General features: G+C 50.4%; 1 protein-coding gene across 9 annotated transcripts in view; it reads left to right on the top strand.

Annotated features, from left to right (window-relative positions):
• Positions 1-24,463, top strand: part of Pml (PML nuclear body scaffold) — a 41,973-nt gene extending 17,510 nt beyond the window's left edge. For 2 of the 9 annotated variants that reach the window (XM_047540600.1, XM_047540599.1), the window contains exons 3-9: positions 3,267-3,847; positions 5,130-5,200; positions 9,018-9,149; positions 9,579-9,837; positions 10,932-10,984; positions 19,245-19,395; positions 20,419-24,462. In XM_047540600.1, coding sequence (XP_047396556.1) covers positions 3,267-3,847; positions 5,130-5,200; positions 9,018-9,149; positions 9,579-9,837; positions 10,932-10,984; positions 19,245-19,395; positions 20,419-21,203 — 2,032 coding nt within the window. In that variant the 3' untranslated portion in view covers positions 21,204-24,462. Of the gene's footprint in view, positions 1-3,266; positions 3,848-5,129; positions 5,201-9,017; positions 9,150-9,542; positions 9,838-10,931; positions 10,985-11,630; positions 12,761-19,244; positions 19,396-20,418 lie in introns of those variants that run through there. The other 7 variants (XM_047540603.1, XM_047540602.1, XM_047540598.1 and 4 more) reach the window with 6 other exon arrangements.
• Positions 24,464-25,328: the final 865 nt, after the last annotated feature.

The following is a 25,328-nucleotide window of genomic DNA, read 5'->3' as shown; positions in this document are numbered from 1 at the left end:
TGCTGTTTATCCATTCATTTGACTCAGTATCAAAATCTCATTTGCAATTGGACTAAAATTGCTTTAATTCTTTATATTAACTTGAGAGTTAATCTTATACTATTTGGTATCTCTAATTGGGACCTTGTTATACTTTTCTGGATTTTTTTAGTCTTTCAGTGGTTTTTTGTCATTTTCTTCATATCATGTTAGGATTATGTCTAGGTATTTTGTAGTTTTTTGTGGAGGGGTATTGCTGTTGTGAATGGGACCATGCACCTTCCCCCATTCTTTTCTTTTCTTTCTCTTTTTCAGCGCTGGGATTGAGCCCAGGACCTTGCACATGCCAGGCAGGCACTTTACCCCTGAGCTGCACTCCCAGCCCCTATATTTTTTTCCATTTGCTTTGCTGGGATAGAATTAAGCACCATCCCCCACCACCACCACCCCGCCCCCACCGCAACCCTCTGTTAATTCTATTACAATCTAGCCACTTTGCTGAGCAATTGTTTATTCTTTTGAATATTCCAGGAACAAGTAAGTTATTTGCCTTTCCAAAGAGACCTTCCCCTATGTGTGTGTTGGGTTTGGGTTCTTGCTGAGGTGCTCCCTGTGGGCAGGTGCCTGCCTCACTTATGGTCTCCCCCATTTTGCCAAGCACACAGTATTGACTCAGTGAGTGTCCCTTGGATGACTAAGGTCAGTTAACTAAGAAGGTCATTCCTGGTCCTGAGGGGAGCTCCTGGATGGGTCACTCCAGTTCAAAGTCTGCACTTCTTATCAGAGGGCTGCAAAGTCTTATCAGAAGGCTGGGGGCTCTAGGGGGTGGGTGGCCAAGGGCATAGAGTTAGCATCAGACCCACATCTACCCAGTCCTATCTCTGCTCCAGGTGCTGCTTACCTTAGTCATAGACCCTGTCTCTGAGTGACGATCTGTCTTACTTAGATCAGATTTCCCAAGGCTGGAGGAGCTAAACACCTATGATCCATTGACAACACCTATTCCTCTCTCCCACACTCTGTTCTCCAGAAGCCTCTGTTGGCCTGGAATAAGTCTCCAGTGTTTGGTCAGGAGGATCAAGCCCTGAGACTTGACCACCTAGGGTGGCTTGGGAACTTTGAGAGCTGGTGAAGCTGAGGACCAGTGCCTGGTGCCATGAGTCAGGAGTCAGGCTCGTCAGCAAGCTGTTAGTAGTTCCAGAAAAATTTGATCTTGGTAATTTAAGCCAAAGTAGCCCCAGATAAGACCCTTTTCCTGGTCTCAGGTGGGCTGACTTTTTCTTACCATTGTTGGTGTGAGCAAATTACAGCAATATTTCTGGGAAATTAGCTAACAATATTTTTCCTGGCAATATCTGAAGAAGCAACATTGCAGTTGTTAAAGGCATGAACTTAGCCTTCCTGCCTGGGATTTTATATTAATTTCATATGGCTTCTATAACAAAATTCATTTTGCCACAAATTTTGGGACTTAAAAATGTATTATCTTAAAGATGTATTATCTTGTCCATCTGGAGATCAGAATGAATCAAATGAGTCTGAGATTAAAGGGCCAGCAGGGCTTTGTTCCTTTTAGGCGACTCTTGGGGAGAATTATTTTCCTTGCCTTTCCCAGCTTCTAGAAGCTGCTTGAATTCCTTGGTACATGACCCCTTCCATCCTCAGAGCCAGCAGCATAGCATCCCTCCAGCCTCTGCTCCCATCACATCTTCTCTCACTTTCCTGCCTCCCTCCTCTTTCCTTTATAATGACTCTTGGGATTACATTGGATCCACCCAGATAATCTATCTCAGGATTCCTAATTCAGTCACACCTTCAAAGTCCCTACCACATGTAAAGTAACATTCACAGGTTTGATAGGAGGATTAATTAATATGGTAAAAATCTATGAAAGTGTCTGCTAGCTAAAAAAAATACATATATATTAAATGGATAAAAAATGTATATATTTATGGTGTACACAATGATGTTTTGAAATATGTATACATTGTGAAATGGCTAAATCCTCCTAATTAACATAGCCATTATCTCACAAACTAAATATTAATTAAATATATAAAGTACATAGAATATTACAAATATACACTCTTTGATGTAGCAATCCTCTTATTTGTACTTTATTTCATAGAAACAGAAGTGTGTAAAACATTTAATAACATGGATATTATTAAATCATTGTTCATATTGGAAAAAGAAAAAGGAAGGAAAGAGAAAATTCACAAACAGGAAGTCACAGAATGTCTGTCAAAAGGAGAATGACTGAACCCATTGTCTATCTGGAAAATGGTGGATCCGTTAAAGAGAATACGAACTGGGTGTGGTAACATGTACCTGTAATCCCAGAGACTTGGGAGGCTGAGGCAGGAAGATTGCAAGTTCAGAGGCCACCTCTTCAATTTAGTGACACCCTGTCCCCAAATTAAAAATAAAAAGGACTCAGGATGTAACTCAGTGGTCAAACACCCCTGCATTCAATCACCAGTACTGAAAGAGGGAGAGAAAGAAAGAGAGAATATGAGAATATATTAGATCAACTCCTATAGAACTAGAGAAATGTCCTAAATGGAAAACTAAAGGAAAAAGTTACAAAGTGATGATGTAGCATAATCTTGTTTTTGTTTTGAGACAGAATCTTGCAATGTTGCCAGGCCTGGCCTCCAACTCCTAGGCCCAAGTGATCCATCCACCTGCCTCAGCCTGTCCATTGGCTGGGATTACAGGTGTTGCCACTGGACCTAGCCTGGCTTCATTTTTTTAAAGAACACTCAGCAACTCTCCAAATTGTTTAGATATCTGTTTGGGTTTTTTCTTTTGTGTAACAAGGATAATGATAATTCTCACCTGGAGGGCTCTTGCATAGGTTAAATGGGATGATTTCTGTCCAGTCCTTAAAATTCTACAAGCAGCAGCAGCCAGGGCATTTGTGTAAGGTGAGTTGAGTGGAGAAAGGAGGGAAGGATGCATCCTATCATGCTTACCTGGTGCCTCAGAGGTGGGGAAGTTTAGAAATGGTGGAAGGAGATTATTACTTTATTTTTTTTTGTATAATTTTGCATCTTTGCATGGATGGAGAAATTGTTACTGTAGTAACTTTTAAAAGACTGTTGTTTTATCGGTAGTTTAGGTTCTGTCAACATAACTATTAACACTGAATTGGGAAAAGGACGAATCTAAAAACATGTCATGTTGCAAAGTTTGGTAGTTTTGGAATAGGAATTTAATAATGAAAATTTAAAGGGAAAATGGCAGGAGCGCCTTAACCCGGGGATGGACTTGTGTGTCCACAGCATTTACTGCCGAGGCTGCTCCAAGCCACTGTGCTGCTCCTGCGCGCTCCTGGACAGAGACCACAGCGACCTCAAGTGCGACATCAGTGCGGAGATCCAGCAGCGGCAGGAGGAGTTGGACGCTATGACACAGGCACTGCAGGAGCAGGACAGTACCTTCAGCGCCGCGCACGCACAGATGCGCTCAGCCATTGGCCAGCTGGGTCGCGCGCGCGCAGATACAGAGGAGCTGATCAGCACTCGAGTGCGCCAAGTGGTAGCCCACGTGCTGGCACAGGAGCGCGAGCTGCTGGAGGCAGTGAATGAACGGTACCAGCGAGATTACGAAGAGATGGCCTGCCAGCTTGGTCGCCTGGATGCTGTGCTGCAACGCATCCGCACTGGCGGTGCACTGGTACAGAGGATGAAGCGCTACGCCTCCGACCAGGAGGTTCTGGACATGCACGACTTCGTGCACAAGGCACTCAGCCGCCTGCGCCAGGAGGAGCCCCAGAGCCCGCAAGCTACCCTGCGCACTGACTGCTTTGAGGAGTTCAAGGTGCGCGTACAGGACCTCATCTCTTGCATCACCCATGGAACAGGTAAGCTCTGGTCATTTGAGGATTTATGCCTTGCTGCTGCCTCCTGGGGAAGTCGAGGCAGAAAAGATCATCTCCATTTGACAGAAAAGGAAACTGAATTTCGATTAAATCCTTTGGATTTCCGCAGGTATTAAGTTCCAGAGTGCAGAATAAAGGGGAGAGGAGTCCATGCCCATGGGTTGCAGGTACCCCAAGAGGGCACATTTTGCTAATATATAGGACCCTATGAAATAGCTGTGACTCAGGGAACATGTGGAAGTTGACAGACTGCACACCTGAGAACCCAACCTGGTATCATTTTGGCCCTCTCCAGGAGGTTCTCTTCAGCCCCCTGTTCCCAGCAATAGAGAAGACAGCTGGAACCTGGGGGCTAAGAAAACCTCTGGAGAGTGATTGGATGCTTGTTCAAAACCTTGCCCCTGGGATGACCTGCCACTAGACCAGCTGCCAACCTCTATGGACTCTGCCTAGTACTGGGCGCTTGGGAGCTGGAGAATGACACAGTGCTTGGCCTTGCATCAGAGTCCAGGAAGTGAAGCAGCTCTGTGCCAGTCTTTCAAAATGAGTAGGGGGAGGAGGGGAGGGCACAAGATTGCCTTCAGGGCTTTTTGACTAAATCTCTAAGCTGGAATCAGAGCTCTGAGCAAGTGGTATAGGGTGCTCTTCCTGGGAAAGGGGAGGGAGAATCCAAAGTTATCTGGGCAGGAGTCAGTAATGGAGAGCTCACTCACTCCTCCTGGAGCTGATGAACTTTGGCTCATAAAGGTATGATCTAGAGTGAGCAGGAACTTGTGCCTTCTCCACCTAAGCAGTGAGTATTTCCCCATATCTGGGAAATAACCCCGAAGTTTAAGCAGGTTGCTTTGGATAACGTAACTGGTCAGTGACAGAAGGAAGAGTTATTTTAGTCTGAAGCATGAGAAATTTTTACACTAGATTTAATAAAAGCCAGGCAGTAGGTCAGGAAGAGTATCATGGAGCTCTCACCCTATAGGAATCAGTGAGCAGAAATGGTTGTCTGCATTTTGCCTTGCTGTTGACTTAGAGATGGAGAAATGTACACCTGGGGTTTGGAGTTTGCTACCCCTTTCTCCCTTTTGGTGGGTTCAGGCCTACTGCAGCCAAGGGAGCGTTCCTTCCAACTGCCAGCCCCTCCACAGAGATGCCCTGGAGAATGGGGGTCCAGAGAAAGCCACAGGAACTCCTCTCTGTCACTGTTCCTGGCCAGGATGCCCCTCACTGGGATGTCTCTGACCTACTGTCCATTCTCTGTGTTCTCCAGATGCAGCTGTACCCAGGAGAGCCAGCCCAGAGACTTCTAGAACTCCCAAGGAGCCTTTTGATGTTGACTTGGTGAGAGGGGCTTGAGATGTGAAGGGGAGGTGGTACAGTGGTGTCCCTGTGTCTGGAAGAGTGCCTGAGAGGGACATCAAGTGGCTGGACTAGAACTTTTAGTGGAAGGGAGTGGAGGAAGGCATTAAGGAGGGATTGGCTAGCTGGCTCTGGCCAAAAGTAGCTTTGGCTCTGCCAAAGTAGCTCTTGATGGGCCATGAGCTGGGTTCAAAGGGGTTAGATCCCGAGGTGGTAAGTGGTGAAGGAAATGGTTACTGGCAGCAGCCTTGTTGGATGTGACAGATGACCTCCCTCTTCCCCGTACCCCACTCTAAACATGTGAGTCATTTTCTGGGGTCAACTTAGGTGGACTTTATCCTCATCTTTCCCCCACACATGGTCGTTGGTTGAGAGAATGGGGCCAGGAGTCTGATCTCCATCCCAGCAGCCAAGCTTCCACTGTATGACTCCAGGGACATCATATACCTAAGAGCCACAGCTTCTCAGAGTTGGAAGGCACCCATATGCCATCTCATGTTGGTTTTTCGTTGGCAGCACCCCTGACCTGTGGGTGTCCAGCTTTCACGTGCACACCTCCAGGGACAGGAAGGTCATTCATTCTGGAGGCAGCCACTCCCATCTCTGACTGCTTTGACTTAGAAAGTTCTTTCCTGAGTGGTGGCATCCCTTAGCTTACCCCTTCAGCATTCACAGGCATGACTCCCCTCCCCAGGATAAGCCTTCTCAGTTCCTTCCTGGGCCTGGAATGTGTCTCTTCCCCACACATTCCCTGGAATGTGTCACTCTGGTTTGTGTGTGCCTGTCAAGGGTCTAGGCTCAGCACTAAATAGTCCTCCCTGGAAATCAGGTCCTCTGGTGAGGGACAGGGACAGTAAGCTTGGCTATGGTATGATCCATAGACAGAGAGATTGCTGTGGGTTGAGGCAGATGGGGGAGGCTTCCTGAAGGAGGTAGCACTTAAAGTCTGAGAGGTTTAGAGCTAAAAGAGAGTATGGAGTCTAAGCCCCTCTTACTTAGGATGAAGCTGAACCCAGAGAGGGTCTGTGACTTACCCAAAGCCACACACAGCAAGCTAGGGACAGGATTAAAAGCCAACTCTTAAAATTGCCTTGGGTATTACATCCCTGTATACATAGTTTCAAAAATAAAAAGAAGGCAATTTAATTTACTTTTCAATAGGTCATATAATCACACTGTCAGAAATTAAAACATAGAAAGTGACAAGTAGCATGTCTCGCTCCTCTCTCATCTGCCATTTGTCCAATTCTTTTGCCCAGATACTTATCTTTTTTCATTTCTTATATATCCTTTATATAATTTCTTCATGCAATTATAAGAAAATATGATTATAGATACTTGCTTTTTCTACTTCATTTTTGTACAAAGATAGCATAACACCACATATATATGGTATTGTACTCTGGACTTTTTTGCTCAATGATATATTCCAAAATTCTTACCCTGTCAGTACTGGGAAGCTTCCTCCAATATTTTAGTGGCATTTTTTTTTTTTTTTTTTATATATACTGGAATTGAGCCCAGGAGCACTTAACCACTGAGTCATACACCCAACCCTTTTTAATATTTTATTTAGAGACAGGGTCTCATTAAGTTGCTTAGGGCCTTCCTAAGTTGCTGAGGCTGGCTTTGAACTAGTGATCCTCCTGCCTCAGCCTCCCCAGGTGCTGGGATTACAGGTGTGTGCCACCGTGCCCAGCTCCTGGCACCTTTTTGCCAGGAAGTCAGTATTAGGAAACTTCCTGGTATCTTCCTGCCACCTTTTTGTGGTCTTTTAAATGGATGGAGTGTGCTTTGTGTAGCCAGTTCCCTGTTGTAGGTAGTTTTACTATCACAAACAGTGCTAACATGGCTAATGTCTACAAAGAAACAATATGAAATAATAATGGGAAAGTGCCCTGGACCCACAGTCTCAGCTGTCTTCCAGGTGCCAGTCACTGGCTCTTGAACAGTAAGTGAGCCCGTACAGTCTTGTGTACAGGTCTAGGCATTTTGTCCCATCTTTGTCTCAATAAAGCCAGAAAAGAAGAAGCCTCACCTTCAGCTATGACAGCTTGAACTTGAACTTGGAGCATGTATGCAGTGTTCTTTTGGCAAAGCCTCTTGCTTGTTACTTTGGTCATTACTTGGGACTGGGAGTGGAGTTGAGGGAAAGAAGTGTTTAACAGTGTGTGTGTGTGTGTGTGTGTGTGTGTGTGTGTGTATGTGTGTGTGTGTGTGTGTGTGTGTGCACGTGCAAAGGTCAGGTGACACAGGCACAGGCAGGCTGCCCCAGGGAAGTGTGGCTCCATCTCCCCTGCCAGGAGAGAGGCAGCCCATTTTGTTGCCTTAGGAGATAGGAATTGGCCTCCTGGCTCTAACATTCATCCCTCTTGAAGCCGCTGGTTTGTTTGCCTCTTTGCAACTGTGCCTAGAAGAGAGGAAGAGAAAGCACACCCACAGGCTTAGCTAGGAGTATATGAGGGGAGCCGTGGCTCCATTATCTTCCCTCCTCTATTTCTTCCAGGCTTATTTCATAGTGATGTTATAATGCTTTCATGGAAAAAAGTCCATTTGTTATTTTAAAACTCTGAGACAACCATAAAGCAGTTGACATTTTTTTTTTCTTACTGAGTCCCTCTGTGTAACCCCTTCTTTCTTAACATTAGTGGTGGGTGGGGTGTCAGGAAGGGAGGGAAGCAGGCCCAATTAGTTCGTGGCCTAAGTGGGAAAAGGGCCTCTTACATACCAGCAGTTTGCAGAGCCAGACAGGGAAGGATAGAGCCGGACCAGTGGTAGGATGGAGCCCAGGACCTCCAACATACTTGGCAAGCATTCTCACCACCGAGCCACACCTCCAGCTCTGTGTTCAGGTGTGTGTTTGAACATGTTTTCAGTTCTTTTAGGCATATACTTTGGAGTAGGATCACTGGGTCTTTATGTCAATTCTTTGTTTCACTTTTTTTCTCTAAATATCTGCTTTTATTTTTTTTCTTTGCTTAGTTTCTTCAAAAGGCATAAAATTATGTGATAATTATAACAATTATTATTGAAGTAGTAATGCTTACAGATATGGTCTATATAAAAATACTACCCAAAAATGGAGTGTCATGAAATATTTAGAGATAGTTTGAGCAATGACTCCTACTTTATCTTGAGATAGGTACACAAAGCACTTGGCCCTGAGCCTGGCATGGAGTAGTAATAAAAACAGTATTAATCATCATCATTATCATCATCATCACTATTATTAATGGTACTTTTTAAGTGCCAGGTGCTCTTCTAAACATTTTGCTTGAATTTAATACATTTCTTCCACACCACCATTTGAGGTAAGTGTTATTATTCCCATTTTACAGAAGGAACTGAAGCTCAGTTAGTTTTAAGTAATTTGTCCAACTTGTGTAGTAGCCAACCAGGTAGAAGAAAGGTCCAGGGAGCAGAGTCACGTTCATAAGAGGCCAGGTTCTGCTCAGTGGGAGGATTTCTCACTGCTAGAAATTTGCAGTCTTGGCAGCAAATCCCTGGATATGTGGAAGCCGGGCTGGCTTGTGGCCATGTCTTGAGGAAGAGTTGGGCAGTATAGTCCCTGAGGTATCTTTCAGTCTGGTTAGGATACCCAGGAATTGAATTGGTGCCTGGACACCAGCAAACCAAGGTCGGGAGAAGGTGAAGTCATGGAAGGGGAGAACTCCTTGTCCCCAGTGGGCTCAGAGCTTGAGAGCAGAGAGTCTAACTGAGGCTGGCTACAGGCCTGGGGTCACTGGCCTGGGACCTGCTGCTTAATCATTTCTGATTTTCTTGTTTCCTGACTTCACAGCCGGACGAGGCAGAGAGGGTACAGGCCCAGGCCTTGGCTGAGGCACAATCTGTGGCTGTGGTACAGTCGGTGCCCGGAGCACACCCTGTGCCACTGTATGCCTTCTCCATCAAAGGCTCCTCCTACAGAGAGGTAAGCCTCTACCCAGCCCCGGCCTCTCTCAGAAGGCCCACATTCTACCAAGACAGTGAACTGAAGCCAGGGTGAAATCCCAGCCTTCAGAATCTCTTCAGGAGGAAGTGTTTGCTTGACACCTACTCTGTGCCCTCCCTTGCTCTTGGATGCACCATCGGGAAGCTCCCCTCTCAGCATGAGCCACTCCCAGCCCAGCTGGGGTGCTGGGACACCCAGGGCTGTCAAAGACCAGTAGAGGTTGGTGGTGAGCAGCTAGGAGCAGCGTGCTTGGCAGTGTGGGAGGGCTTCCTGTCTGAAGAGGGGCATCTTGAATGGCAGAGGGAACATCGGGAGGAAAAACACAACCGTTGGACTCCAGCAACCAGATGGGATCTCTGCTTCTAACCCTAGAGTCACCTAACCCAGCCTGTGACTCCCCCTGCACAGGAGGTCTCCAACACAACCACCCCCCAGAAGAGGAAGTCCTGCCACACCCAGTGCTCCAGGAAGGTCATTAAGTTGGAGTCTGAGGAGGAGAATGAGGCAAGATTGGCCCCAAGCTCCCCGGAGCAGCCCAGACCCAGTACCTCCAAGGCAGTCTCACCTCCCCACCTGGATGGGCCCCCCAGCCCTGAGAGCCCCATCATAGGAAAAGAGGTCCTCCTGCCCAACAACAACCACGTGACTGGCGACACTGGGGAGGCAGGTAGGGAGGTGGGTTAGGGCAGCAGCAGCTGAGGCCTGCGTGCTGTCCTTCAGGGTCTGGGTGGGCCCCTTCGGCATTCTGACCCTACCTTGGATCCCCAAATCAACAAGATTCCCTTGTGTGTTGTTCTTTGAGCTGCCACTGAATAGGTCAGGGACAGTATATGATTTTCCCAGGGATGAGGGTCTATACAGTTTATCATGTTCTTTGCTGTGATGCAGAGCTGGAAGCCTGAGGGGCTAGCATGCATAGTCCTATGAATCCTTTGCCCAGAACATTCTTCCAGTGCCTGTTCCTGTGCACAGGGTGGGTATCCCCAAGAAATGTTGGTGAGTGACTAGCACAGTCCCAAAGAGGACCTGGGTAAAGTTCATATCCATCACTTCCCCCAATTTTTCTACCTAAGTATTTCATTTGTCTTCATGAGATATCTGTTATGGACTCCACCAGACAGACAGTGTGAGTCCTTGGGCAGGAATTGAGGTCAACACTAAGGATCCTGGAATAAGAGATTTTTTTTTTCCTGGATCTGCCTGACCCAGAGTTCAGCTTTGTTCTTCATTGTAGTTCCCAGACTGAGCCCTGACTGCTATTCCTTACTCACAAATGCTGTTGGTTATAAAAGGGTTTCGATTAACTAGATGAAGAACTTTTAACTCTAGACATCTGAGCTCACAGGGCTGAGAGTGGAACAAACCATCACCCCCGCAGCCCACTGGCTCCGAGGTCCCTTCTGGCCCTCATTCTGAGGTTCTGTGTTAGAAAGTACATGGAGCCACTAGAGTTCAGGGCCAGCCTGGTCAACAGCAAGACCCTGTCTCTGGGGCAAAAGAAAAATCACAAAAGGTTCTAAACCAGGTGGTGGTTGTCAGGCTTCCTGTACAGAGAACAAATTCTGAATTCAGGGCCAGTAGCTCATTAAATATTCACAGATGAGGCACATGGTGAATGTCTACATCACCCCACAATGCTTCCATCACCCCGCAGCCCACTGGCCTGCAAGGACCCCCACCCACCCTAGTGATCATCACCCCCTACCCTAGCCAGCATGCATCCCAGACAGGACCTAATGTTACCTCCCCTCATTGTTTCAGAGGAGCGCATCGTTGTGATCAGCAGCTCAGAAGACTCAGATGCTGAGAACTCGGTGAGTGGCCCAGAAGTTTGGCCCTGGACTCCAGCCACCCCTTATTCCAGGTCCCAGGGGCCACAGCCACAGCAGGTGACTCTCAGACTTGCCTTGCGCCTAGGGAATTTTCCAGCAAGGCAGTAAGGCCTAAATTGCCCCAACGACAGTCTTCAATCCAGCTGTATGCCTCTCACCACACCAGGGCAGGAGCCTTCAGTTGGCATATGTACTCTTGAAAGGCTTGCTAGAGTGCTTCCTTCTAGAGCCCTGGTTCCTCTCTGGAATGTCCAAGGCTTTTGTCTGGAGCTTCCTTACATATTTTCTGGCCTCTAAGTCCTCTGTGAGGAGTACTGGATGAGAACCCCTTCTCTGGTTAATTGCAGTCAGTGAGGGCCAACGGAGGGAGGGAAGGGGCGTGAGGCCCCCCGGGCAGCACTGTGCTGGGGCCAGACAAGCAAGTTTGACTCCATGTAAGAAAGAACTTCTTTAAAGCCATCCTGCAACGAAACCAGTGGCCTCACAGGTAGAGGCCTGTCCCTAGAGGTATGTTAGAGGCTGGGCTGTCACCTTTCCAGGGAAAGGGAGATCTGAATCGAGTGGAAGGTTGGACTGGGTGGCCCTGAGGTCCCTTCCGGCTCTCAGTCTGAGGTTCTGTGTTGGAAAGTGCATGGAGCCACCGGAGACCGCTGAGCCACCCTCCTCACCAGCCCACTCCCTGCTGAGAGCGCCAGGAGCCACCCACCCCCATCCGGCCTCCCAGCAGCCCCACGGCACAGGCCGCCCCCCAGCCTGGCCTCCCCACCAGTCTGCAGCCGTCCCCGATGCTGAGTCTCCCAGCCAGCCTGCCGATCACCAGGAGCATGCTGCCATCCACCGTGGGATCAGCGTCCACCCGTGCAGGGCACAGAGAGCCACCCGCCTTCACCGCTTCCTCCGCTTGCCCCCCCGACTATATCATGCCCCCATGTGGACTTGCTCTTCCCCCATAGCCCAGGCTACCACCTCCACCACAGCAGGGCCTCCTGGCCATCCTGCCAATGCCCAGGAGTGTCCTCCCCGTCTGCAGAGGGCCATCAGCCCACCCCGCCAGGTGTGCAGGGCCCTGCGATCCCGCTGCCGCTCCTTCAGGGGCTCACGCCATTTAGCTCAGTGGCTCAACAATATTTTTGCCCTCCCTCGCTCCTACATGGATTCCATGAGGGGCACACGGGGAGGCCAGGCACCCCAGACTCTTGGGACAAGAGTTCCCCCCAGGAATTCTGACAGAGCTCCCAGGGAAAGTCCCACTGGGAGTTTCTCCAATTGCATTCCCAACATCCCACCCTCACAAGAGGTCCCCCACCAACCCAGGCCTGGATCCTCCTAAGACAGGCCTCTGAGAGCCTTGAGTGCCTCCTTCTGCAACTGCTCACCACCCCATCCCAGCTTTGCAGCCAGAACCCCCTCCCTGCCTCTGTCACCCCACATACCTAAAAGCCTGCAAAGCAGGCATGGGTTAACTCCCAATCAAGGAAGGGACCAAGGAATGAATGGACCTCTGGGTAGGGAGATGAGGCCCCCTGACTGAAGGGAAACTGAAGGCATTGCTGAGATTCGGCCTGCCCTTCCTCACAGGCCTCTTTGCCCAAGGGGGAGCTTCTCTTGCCCTTTGTACCCTCCTGTGTCCCAAGCCCCACCCCCATCCCCCACCCAAGCCTGTCCCCTGAGCCTCTGCCAGGATCTGAGCCCTGTGTGCAGGGACTGTGTCCATTCCAAGACCTGGCAGATGTGGCTGCTTAATAAATTCTTGCTAAATGATCACCCTTGCGAACCCTTATTCCATGACCATCAGATTCCCTGGCGGATTGAGCTCTTCCCTGCAGGTGGTTTTGTCTCCTTCCTGCAGAAAACTTGGTTCTCAGAACTCCAGGGATACCACATCCCTCTTCCTCCCACACTTCTCAGCATCAGAGGTGGGAGGTGGGGCAAGGCCCTTTGCACCCCCTGGACTGTCCCAGCCCCACCATGTGGTAGGACCCCCTGTGCCTTCGAGGTACAATTCTTGGGGTGTACCCCACTCTCCCTGCCTCAGATGTCCACCCCCCACCCTCCACGAGGGAAGATGTGAGCATCTGCCGCCTAGATTTCTTCTCCCGCTCAGGTCCTGCCTTCTTACTGTCTTCAGCATCCCTCACCCTGACCTCTCAAGGGTCTTCATCTCACTCCACTTCTGCCAACACACCTGTGGCCATACCCTGCACCTTCCACTGCCAAGGAACTACCATTCTCTAACCTGGTTCACTCAGAGTGCAGTCCTGGGTTCCTTGAGCCCTTGGTCCTATCTGCCAGCACTGTCCCTTTTTCAGTCATTCTTTATCAGGATCTCAGCTCCCAGTTCACAGGACCTCCGGTTAGGCCTGCCCAGCAGAAAGAGCCCTGGCAGGGTGCAGGAGCTTGCTGCCTCTCTGCTGCCCCCTGAAGGCGAGATTTGTTGGAGAAAAGCCACACCGAGAGGAAAACTTGCAGAGGACGGTGTCCAGCCTCTGAGGCCTCTGAGGGCCCCTTGGTGCCCCTCAATGTCACACCCTCCTGCTCTCCACCACAGCTCCCTACCACCACTTCTCTGGTCTTCATCCTGACCCTCACTTTCAGCTGGTGACTATCTCCTGCTCTGGAGAGAAGAAGGGAGCTCTCTGATGGCCTAGGAATGGTGGACATCTTGCTACCTAATTACAGGTTTACCTGACCCTGTCATATCGCTTCACCTGTCCCTTTTGTTAGGGTGGAGGGGATGTTGACCTGCCTCTAGGATTCACCTTGTGTCCTGGCCCAGCTCCCTGGAGCCTTACTCCATCTCCTCATCCTCATCACCTCCCCTGCATCTTCTAACGCTTTCACTTCCTTCTGAACTTCACACCCTGGGAGATGTCTTGTCCATCTCCACCAACCCTTCCCCTTGAGGTTTTATGCCGCTCCTTCCTCACCCCACTTCCCTGCACCTCCCTGCCATGCCGATGAACCCTACCCACTGACCCAAGGAAATCCCCTGCCTCTGAGTGCAGCGGTCCCTTCAGTCCTGGGTGTCCTTGACCAGTGTGGGCTGCTTGCACCTGCTGCTGTGGGCACTCCATTCTCGGGTCTCTGTTCTTGTAATGTTGGCATTCTTCCAGCTTTGGTTTGAGACCCTCTTTATTTAGTCCTCACATTCTCATGATGATCTCAGCTGCACCCTGATTCCAGTTACTGCCCAGGGGTATCTGATGCCCACGCTCACTCCTGCTGCTGCATTAGCATGTCCAGTGGCCTCTGAAAGCTCCACTGGGATGCAGTATAGGTACCCCAGATTCATCCCCTCTCCTGTCCTCTCCAAGGATTGCCCTGCCAGCTGTCCAGAGCCAAGGCGTTGTTTTCACCCAGGACCCCTCCTTTTTTAGGATTCCTCACATCCAGCTAACGGCCCATGTCTTTCCCCGGGCCATATTCTTGATACCTGCGAGCTTTTTTCCATCCTTTGATCTTGGTAAGGTTAAAGTGACCACTGACCTCAGGTGGAAGTAGAAGCCTAGGAAGGAAAGGTGGAGTAGAGGATGGGGATGCCAGTAGTCTCACCTCGTATTCTGAAGAGTTGAGCTGAGGAACTGAAACCAGTAATACGTGGGGGCAGAGAGGGGAGAAGGGGATCCATCCAACCCCCAGCTATCCACAAGGAGTCAGTAGGGATGTAGGGTTAATCAGGTTGGAGGGATAAGCATATTCTGGGTTATGAAGAAGTGAAAAGCCAGAGGCCTGCTTGCTTTAGAGCTGGACCTGAGGTGTGGGAGAGAGCCAGACGCCCACTGCTTTTGCATGTATATTCTTTAGAAGAGCATGTAAAAAAAAATTGATCACTACAGGAGCCCCAAACTTTTAAAAATATGTAGTATTTACACCGAATATTAGGTCCCCTTCCTGCATTTCTCACTCATTTTCACAATCCCTTCCAGAGCCCTGGTGTCCCTAGGGTACCTGCAATATCTCCAATGCAAATTCCCACTCCCCAGCTTAGAGGGAGGTGTTAGGGTGCTCTAGGTGGCCCCCTCCCGTGTCCTCCCCATCTGCAGCCTTTATCCAGCTTTACAGTGAGTGAAAGTTGTAGAATACCAGCCTGCTGAAGCTGCACATTTTCCAAGTGTCCCTGGGATGAAGAGGGGACTCTGCATGGACTTCGGCTGTGTCTGTTGCTGGACTCTGCCCTTCTGGGACTTGGGTGAGAGACTTTGAGCAAAGAGGAGTATGCCAAAATAGCTCTCCCCTGCTGGAGGAGGGAGTAGGGCTGTGGTCATGGGGTGGAGGGCAAGTCCCAGGCCTGCTGTGGGATGAGGACTATTTAAACACTGAAGAGGTGGGTCAGCAAGGCCTCTATCAGGGGCCCTGTCTTAGGATCCAAAGCAACACAAGATAGATACTTTGATTCACGTTCGTGACGGATGACTGGCTCCAGTGCCTCAGCGGCAGCAGCAGAACCAGTGGAAACAGGAGGGACCTGGCAGAGGTGTGGCCTGTGTTAGCCATGGCAGTGTGACCACAGGGAGGCCTGTGGGGAGCTGCTGGTCCAGGGGAAGGCCGTGGTGCTGGTGAGTGTGCATAGCAGAAAGAGACCTGGGTGCTTGGCTGAGAAGGTGAGAGCCACATTTGCTGAGGGGCAGCGCTGCCTGCAGAGGAGCCGGAGCAGCAGGTGGAAGGGCTGCAGAGGCCACAGGCTAGCCAATGGGATGATCCACACTCACTGGCACATGTGCTGTGTCTCCAGAGCCTTCAAGACTGTAAGAGCCGGGGTTTGTGTCTGCAAAAACCAGAAATGCTGCCAAAATGATCCCAGCTATAGCTGAAGCTTGGGTGCTTAGAAAGTCGGGAGCTCAGGGACTGTTGCTGAGCATTAATGTCAGACACTAGATCCCGTTAGGAGGCTGGATGATGACTATCAAAGAGTTTGGCTCATATTTGGCTGATGACTAAACATGAACTGAATCTGAAGTTAGGACAGTGATTCTCAAGCCTGGAAGTTTTAGCAACTATAGATTGCTGGATCCCCACCTCCAGATGTTCTAATTCCATTAGTCTGGGGTACAGCATGGGCTTCCAGAGTTTTTCAATGCAAATAATGCCAAGTCAAAGTCAAGGGCCACTGAATGGGGGATTCAATTGCACACGTGTCAGAAGAATACTCTCATTTGTCTGTGTATAAGTCCTGAATGGAGGTGTGATGCTTTCATACTGGATATGATACATTAGGCATCTTCCTGGATAAACCTTGACTTTTGGAAGCTAACTCCAATGTCAACCCAGCACTTCCAATGAGCACCCTTGGTATAGCGGTCAGACCTGCTGTGTTGAATTGGATCATAGCTGACCTGCCGCAGCTCGAGATCTGTGATGAGCAAGAGTGAGGAAGACACAGCTGGAAAGCTAGATTGCAGGTGTATCCTAGTTGTTTTTATATCCTGAAAAGTCCCGGATCCCATGTGGCTCTATCTGAAACAGAGTTTGGCTTTCAGAGAAACAGTTCACTAACCAGTATAATAAAGAAACACCTTTCAGTATTTATTTTTCTTTCAGAGAATAGTAAAGGGAATCCAGCTTATAACCCTTGCCAGCATTTCTTAAAGTCCTCTTCCCCTTTCTCCCACTCCAGAGTTCATCCCTTTTCCTTTTCTGTTCCTCACCCATGGACAGGCATCTCTTTTCTCTGCCCCACTGCCTTCTTCCCTTTCCTTCCAAGCAAACTTTTTCCAAAGACTTTTCGGCTCTGTGCACCCCCGCCCCTCACACCCAGCTTTGTGATTTGTGGGACCTGCTAGGTGGGACAGGAGATTCTCCCTTAGTGAGCAGGGAGGGAAAGATGTCTGATGCCAGACTTTCTATATACCAATTGCCCTTCTGGTGGACCAGAGATTTTAGAAAAGCCTTGTTTAAATATTCTAGCACATCCCAGCTGTGTTGCTGGGAATGAAGGGGAGGAGGGGAGATTGCAAATTTATAGCTGGATGGATTAAATACAAGGCATTCCTGTGTGATCAGCCCCATGGGTTGGCCATTCTCTATGGCAATCCCTAAAGAGGAACAGTGGAGGAGCAAGTGTCAGGGCTGAAATATCCTGCCTTTCCTCCAATGACAAGCTCAGGGAAGGGAGTGTCCTATTAGTGAGGAAGCCCCTCAGTGAGTGCTCCCTTAGAGAAGGTGGCTTCAGTTCATTCAGGACAAAGCACAGTTCCATGTCTACAACAATGGGAGGGTGTAAGTGAGATTCTGATGGCATCCATAAATGACCTGCTGTGAAGATGGGGGAGGGGTCCAAAGGTTCTGCTGTGTGACTCTACACTCTGGGAACCCTGCTCTTGTAAGACAGATCTGAAGGCAAGGAGCCTGACTCTGAGACCTGAAGGGACATTGCTGGAAGGAATGAACCAGATGGAAGTGCTCGGGGCCACCAAGGGGCATTTGCAGCTATGTTTGGAGCAAAAGAAAGAATGGAGAAGAGAAAACCCCTTATGCCACATCAGTGGGTGGCAGAACAGGCGCAGCCAAGGAAAGAGCTCTTCAGCCAGTGGCAAGAGGGAGCTGAGTCCTGGGGAGGACCTGGTGAGAGCAGCCCAGATCCTTCCACCAGCCCAAACAGGACAGCACCACCCCTCAGGGCCCTGGAGATGGAAAACAACTTGATTTCTCCAAGAAAAACAAGAAGGCAGAGTCTAAGGTCTCCCAGCTAGCAACCAGGAGGACTCCTCAAAGAAGGGTCCCCACAAATGGAGGAAGCAGTGTAAGGTCACTCAGCAGGATGTCAAATCAACTTTTGACCACGTGGCCAAGCAAGGAAGCAGAGATGCAAGGCATTTGGCCAGTTTTCCTCAGATCCTTAGCTGTAAAGAGGCAAACCCAGCTCTAGATGGATCCATAGTGATGTATTTCTGTCAGTGACTGGAAAGAAGTTGGAGATCCTGGTGTGAGGCCACAAAATGCAAGTGGAGTAAAAAGCAGCCACTCCGAGGAAAATCCACCCCATTTTAACTTGCTTGTGGGCAATAAGGACTTTTCTCTTGGCTGAAGTTTTGTGGAAAACAAATGTTTCACCTGGACAGTGAAGGGGGCCCCCGGAATGTGCTAGTTGACTCCCAGGCCAGGGGTGTTAGCCAGAACCCAAAGTAAATAGAGCTTACGCCCCAAGTGACACCAACTCCATTGACAAGCCAGAGATAGTACGTAAGAGGTCAGACCTGAGGACTTTTGGGGGCTCTGTTCCAGGAGTGCCCTCAGCTGATGCTGAGACACTGGCCATGCCACTTCCTCTTGGTCTCTTCCTCTTGGTGGCATTCACAGGACATTCACCAAAGATGAGACATCTGGGTTTGGCAGTTGTGCACATGACAAGCAATTAACTTTTTATTATCACCAGAGGCTTCACCCCCTCTGTAGCCCCAGCTCCTTAGAAAAATCTCTGGAGCCCTTTCTGTCTCCTAAGGATCCCCACCCTGGGGCCTTTCAGACAGTGTTCCAGCCAGGACTAACATTGGTGCTGGAGAACAGAATCTCAAGTGCCAAGCCAGGGGACACCCAGGCTCCTCTGTGCAGCTGGGGCTTAGATGCTAAAAGATAAGCAGTCTACAAGCTCCAAGACTCTGACCTCCTTCCACTGCCCTCTCACTGCCTGGAACCTGTGTGTCCACATAGATGTGGTATTCAGGAGGCTGAGCACTTAGTTCTCTTTCCTTGCATAGGACACTGGGCCCTACAGCTGGCTTTGGGGACAAGGAAAACCAGACTTCTGGCCTCTTTCCCAAAATCTCCTGGGGTTCCATATGAGGCTCCTTCTTCCTGTCCCAAGTTTATGATGTTTCTTCTGAGTCTGTGCAGGAAGATGAAATTAGCAGCTATCTCAGGCTTTGCGCACCACGGCAAGTCACCCTTTCCCTGAGTCTCCACAAACAGCACAACTTGCCCACACACACTCGAATTTTCTCACATTTGCTTGTGTCCACACAGGTCCACAGATTCACACTGATGCTTGGCACTTGAATTCATTTCCATACATCCACAGCTTGCATGCTTGATTGCCTGCATGAGCTCACCCCCCACACATAGTCTTTTCCTAAGGCAGGTGCCCTAGTTCACACTCATGGCCCTCACATGCGACACACCCAGTTCTTGCCTGTTCTTACACACACACACACACACACACACACTTGCTCCTGGGCACATGCTCACCTTGCCATTTCCATCCTTCAGGCCTCTGAACCCCTGACCTGTTGGTTTTTCTGTGTTGCAGTCCTCCCGAGAGCTGGATGACAGCAGCAGCGAGTCCAGTGACCTCCAGCTGGAGGGCCCCAGCTCCCTCAGGGTCCTGGATGAGAGCCTCGCCGACCCCCGAGCAGAAGACAGGCCCCTGGTTTTCTTTGACCTCAAGATTGACAATGAAAGTGGGTTCTTCTGAAGCCACCCCCACCCCTTTCTAGCTTAGCCTCTGAGTCCCCAAAAAGAAGTGTACACAGAGCTCTCAGTGAGGCCCAGGCCAGCCCTGAGCTCAGCCTATGATGGCAGCCACAGGGGACAGAGCTCTTGGGCTCACCTGTGCTCCCAGATGCATGCATGACTTGGAGGTCTGAACAAGTCACTGCCTGGAGCAGTCTTGCACTTGGGAAGGAGGCAAGTTCCTCCATGAGTTCACCTCTGACCAGACCTTCTCTTAGAGAGCTGGGGACACACTCGTAAACAGTGTGTCTCATTGCTGAGATCAGTAATCCTGTGAGACCTTGGCTGTGGCTGCACATTTCTGAGTACCAGGCCCATCCCACAGGTGGATGCACAGGCCAACAGAGTCAAGCTCACAGATCATTTGAACCCTTCTCCCAGAAGCCCCTTGTTCTCCCTCCCTGTCATGCTTTCCCTGGTTCTGTAATGCCCCTCCTGAAACCAGAAGCCCTGGGCCCTGCCCTGCAACATGAACTTGACATTGGGGCCAGAGAAGCAGCAGGTATTTTCATGGAGCAGGAAAGTCATTTGCAGACAGCAGGAGGCTCTGGTCCATGGTCCCAGTGGAATGCACTGGGCATTCTGCTCTCTGTGCCCTAGGGAGCCTCAGCTAAGTGACTGATGGGATTGGAGGCAGGAGTGTGGAGTAGAGGGCTGGAAAGAAACAGTCTGGGGTCACGGAGGCTGATAGAAGACAGGAGGGATCTCGGTCCTGGGGATTTGGCAAACTGCAGTGGGTGGAGTGGGGAAGAGCTAGATCCCCAGGTGAACAAGCTAGGCAACCTACCTCCCCTTCTGACCTCTGTCCCATCAGAGCCAGGTGAGAACTGCATCTGGAGGCTGATGTTTGGTTCCTGCCAGCAGGCCCCAACGTGTTATCTCTAGATGGTGGGTTGGTAGCCCCACGAGGTCCCCCTGCACCAGCCCTCCAGTGCTCCTGGGGCCTCACCCTGCCCTTCTCTCCTGCCCAGCCCAGAAGATTAGCCAGCTGGCAGCTGTGAACCGGGAGAGCAAGTTCCGTGTGCTCATCCAGCCGGAGGCCTTCAGCATCTACTCCAAGGCCGTCTCCCTGGAGGTGGGGCTGCAGCACTTCCTCAGTTTCCTCAGCTCTATGCGCCGCCCCATCTTGGCCTGCTATAAACTATGGGGGCCCGGACTTCCCAATTTCTTCCAGGCCCTGGAGGACATTAACAAGCTGTGGGAATTCCAGGAGGCCATCTCGGGCTTCCTGGCTGCTCTGCCCCTCATCCGGGAGCGTGTGCCCGGGGCCAGGAGCTTCAAACTCAAGAATCTGGCTAAGACCTACCTAGCGAGAAACATGAGTGAGCGCAGTGCCCTGGCTGCTGTGCTGGCCATGCGTGACCTGTGCCGCCTCCTTGAGGTCTCTCCGGGCCCACAGCTGGCCCAGCACGTCTACCCTTTCAACAGCCTGCAATGCTTCGCCTCCCTGCAGCCTCTGGTTCAGGCATCCGTCCTGCCCCGGGCTGAAGCCCGCCTCCTGGCCCTGCACAATGTGAGCTTCCTGGAGCTGCTGACCGCATACCGCAGTAACCCTCAGCGGGGCTTGAAGAGGTACAGCCGCTACCTGAGCCTGCAGACCACCTCATCACCCCCTGCCCAGCCTGCTGTCTACCTGCAGGCTCTGAGCACCTACTTGGAAGGTCTGTTGGAGGGCCCGGCCTTGGCACGGGCAGAAGGCAGCTCTACCACTCTCACTGGCCGCAGCTTGGCAGAAAAGGCCCCCCAGCAGAGCTGAAAGGAGGGGATGACTGGCATAGGGTCTCTGGTAGGCAGAGAGGGAGGGGGTCCCTGAGCCAGGCCCCGCCCATCACAGCATTCCCAGGTCCTAGTACCTAGTATTCAGTTATCATTTGGTCCAGAATCAGTTCCCTTTCTCGGGGACCAAATTTCTCCTCTCTAAAAACCCTGCAGAGGCGGCAAAGCACTCAGCCCCTACCGCCAGGCCCCAACCCCCAGGAACCCCAGTCCCCAGGCCTCTCTCTCCAGGAGCCAGAACCAGGGAGGTCCTCAGTGAAGAAGCCATGACTTCTGGGCTCTCTAAGTGGCCCATACTGCCCCAACCACCCCACCTTCCTGACCCCCAGCCACTGCTGATAGTTCCCACAGACAGCCATCTGTGGTGAGACCGACAGCAACAACAGTAGCCCCGTGGGTACCAAAGTGCCTTTCAAACTAAACCCCTCCTGAATCTGGGTTCTCCCAGCCTCTGTCTGCCCAGAGATCAGTTCTCCATTCACTTCCTTTCAGGAGCATTTTTGTCCCAAGGGTGCCTCAGATCAACAGAGAAAGCTAGAAGCCATTGCTCACCTGCTTGCAGTCTGACCCTTCAAAACGTGCTTCCTTTCTCCCAGCCATGAAAATGCCTTCCTTCCATTGTGACTACACTCTTTGGTCCTCAGACCACCAGACCCCCTCCTCAACATGGTCCTTCACTTTCCCTGTGCTGCCCCCAGCAGTGTCCCAAGGGATGTCCCCATCTTGACCTGAGGCGTTGGCCTCCCCTGAGAACGTCTTAGAAATGTGGATCCATGGGCTCTATTTCAGGCTTCCAGAATCAGGATTTTTGGGTGTGGACCCAGCAATCTGTTTAAGCAGGTGATCCTGGTCCATGCTCAAGTTTGAGAACCACTGCTCTGATAGACACCTCCCCAAGGGGAAACAGTGTAGAATGGCTGAGAAAGTCCTGTCCCTGCCCCTGACCCTGTGCATTGAATGTGACTAAGAAGAGGTCTCTTCTGGAGCTCCAGTGTCCCCATCTGTGAAATGGGCCAAGTGGCCTGCATGGCCTCAGAGTTCCCATCCTGCTCTGCCATCCTGAGTTTTTAGGCATGGACAGGAGGTCTCTGAGGCAGTGGATAAGAAGCCCTAGCTTCCATCCTAAGTCTTTGGCTGCCAACCTCATGGTCACACCAGAGGTCAGCAGCAGAACAGGAAGTCAGGACCATCCCCGCTGATTAGCAGAACTCTTGTGCCTTCCCTAGCCTCCCCCTGTCCCATTCCTCCTCTGTGGCTCTTGACTCCTAGCATGCTTTCCAGACAGCCCAGGCCTCTAGTCTCCATGACTGATGGACTTTCACACTGGTGGAGTCTGTGTGCCCACTGGGTGGGCTTGAAGACCCACTAAGGCATTCCATAGGAACTTGCTCCCATTATGCTGGCTCTTAACAGTGAAAAATGCATCTAAAATAAGATCGCAATATTAGCCCATTAAAGCTTTTTCTGAACAGGCCAGTGGATGAAGGAGAAGGGAAGCAGGGGCCCCCGCCTGGCCGTTCTGACCCTCTTGGCAAATGGCAAGGCAGTGCTGGGGCCACTTCTCATATTTTGTCCTTAGCCTAGTCCTGGGCTGAGCAGTGCTTATTGAGGCCCAGTCCCACCATGTCTGCTGTCTTCAGATGTGACTGATGATAGGCTTTATAATAAAGGGACACTCTGTCACAACCTTTAATAAAGATATGAATCTTGAAAGCCCAATTGCTCCAATCACAAACTGCTAAGTCCATCCCAGAGGAGCCATTGAGATACCTCTTCCTTGGGAAGAAGGGGCTCTCCCAGGCATGGATGAGCAGACATTAGCCCAGCACGGCCATGCCATGAGGGGGGTCTTTCAGGGATTGACAGAATGTGAACCCCCATTGCAAGTAGGGAATCCAGGGTAAGTTTGCCTCAGGATCATTTCCAAAGGGAAGGGCCATGTGGAAGGAAAGAGGCATCAATTTCAAGAATTATCTCCTTCCCCAGTGAGATGGCACCCACCTTTAATCCCAGTGATTCAGGACGCTAAGGCAGGAGGATCAAGAGTTCAAAACCAGCCTCAGCAAATTAGCCAGGCCTTAAGCAACTTAGCAAGACCCTGTCTCAAAAAGAGTTGGGGATGTAGCTCAGTAGTTAAGCATCCCTGGCTTCAATCCCTAGTAACACACACACACAAATGAGGTTTGGGACGAGCAGACAACTGTGGGGCCTTGGGGTCTGAAGGAGCCAAGAAGAGCAGGGGGCCTACCTTGGAGGATCAGGGCAGTAGGTGGTTCTGTGTTCCTGACACACCAAATGGGAGAAAACCAGGGACAGAGAAGACCTGTGGCAGCTCAGCCCCATTTTGCCCCAGGGCCTCCTCTGGGGACTAACAGCTCACTCACAATTCAGTGAAGTTCACTTAAAAATCTGCTTAAATCCTAGTCCCATCCTTGCTCATCCTTCCACCTGTACTACACCTAGATTTTGTCCTGGCCCCTGGTCCCACTGTTCTCCCATCCTACCCACCCTGCCCTGACCACTCTGTCCACCTCAAAGTCTGACCTTCACTCCACTCCTCCCAGCAGACCCCTAGCTCCTAGATCCTAGCTCCTCCTTTGGCCTCAGCCTGTCTCCACACCACACTCCCACGTGCATCTCGCCTTGCTTCACTCCACACAATTATGGAACGCCATAGCTAGTCAGCGTGGAATCAGAGAGGGTAGGGTACTGTGGACCTATCCAGCAGAAAAGGAGCAGAACTAGGACTGCTCACAGACTCTGCCAGCAGAGGGCGCTGCAGCCCACTGGTTTGGTAGGAGGCTGCCGCCAGGCAGGGGCGTGAGTGGGATGCACTGGCGTCCTCAGGCTAAGCTGAAATAGCTCAGCCTTTCTAGAGTACCATGCACACTTACAGGGCAATGGGAGAAAACTAGGTAGTGGGTGCATGGAAAGCAGTGTCAAAATGTTAAACATTTTATATTTTAACATCTTTTTGAAACACTGTAACCAACCTATCAAAACCATGATTTCTGAGATATAGTTGCTCAGACGCTAATGTGGGATTCTTTCAGGATCCACTTAGGACAAATACTAAGTAACTACAAGCTCAGAAGTAGGCACAAGGACAGCAACACTTGTGACAGTAGAAGTGAATGACCTAAGTTTGGGAAATTCTGAGTTACCAGTAGAATTAAGATGAGGGTTATGGGAGAGAGTTAGAGTTAAGGTCAGGGCCAAGTTAGATCAGGGGAAGGATGGGGTGGGTTAGAAACCTGGGTGAGGGGCTGGGGAGATAGCTCAGTTGGTAGAGTGCTTGCCTTACAAGCACAAGGCCCTGGGTTCAATCCCCAGCACCGCAAAAAAAAAGAAAAAAAGAAACAAAAAAAAAAAAAAAAAGAAACCTGGGTGAGGGCTGAAGGGCCCATCTGGGGGCACTGGGATAGGATTTGGGATTAGATCAGATTTGGGTGACTAAGGTTAGAAATAGAGCTAGGAACAGATTCAGAGTCTCTCTTCAGACTACAGGTCTTTGTGACTTTGGCAACTGAGAAGTCCATGGAACCATAGACACGTGGGCAGGAGCTTCTGCAGAGGACTGCTAAGGTGGCTTCCGGAGTGCATTCTGCTTCCCTCCCTAGAACCCATTCCAGAAGCATTGGCAGGGCCTCTGCCTCAGCTCAAGAACCCCAGTGGGGCCCAGGCAACTATTGGGATCAGAGGGACAAACGTGGCCAGGAGTGAGGGTCCCTGGTACAACCAGGTGAATAAAGTTCACAGTTAGACAATAGGAAAATACTACGGACTCTATTAAACCATTTAGCACAAGTAATCTCATTCAATCCCCCCAGCCACCCTACAGCTGACATCCTCCTCATCCTGCTGATGAACATAGGGGAAGCAAGCTGAATATCTTGTTCAAGGTCAGTACATTTGCCTGTGGCATAGCTGGGGTTTGCCTACAGGGAGCCTGTGTCTAGACTGGTACCATCTGTAGTACACGCTACAGAGGACCCAGCCGCCAGCCCCTGAGTGGGGGCAGGTTTCCTGGTCTCTCCTTCCTATTCCCTTCTGGTCTGCCAATCACAGGTGAGGAGAAAGACAGGTGCCCAAATGCTACCCTGTC

The sequence above is a fragment of the Sciurus carolinensis genome, chromosome 2 (assembly GCF_902686445.1).
Source record: "Sciurus carolinensis chromosome 2, mSciCar1.2, whole genome shotgun sequence".
In the NCBI taxonomy this organism is placed as follows: Eukaryota; Metazoa; Chordata; class Mammalia; order Rodentia; family Sciuridae; genus Sciurus; species Sciurus carolinensis.
This window is presented reverse-complemented; position numbering and strand designations above follow the sequence as displayed.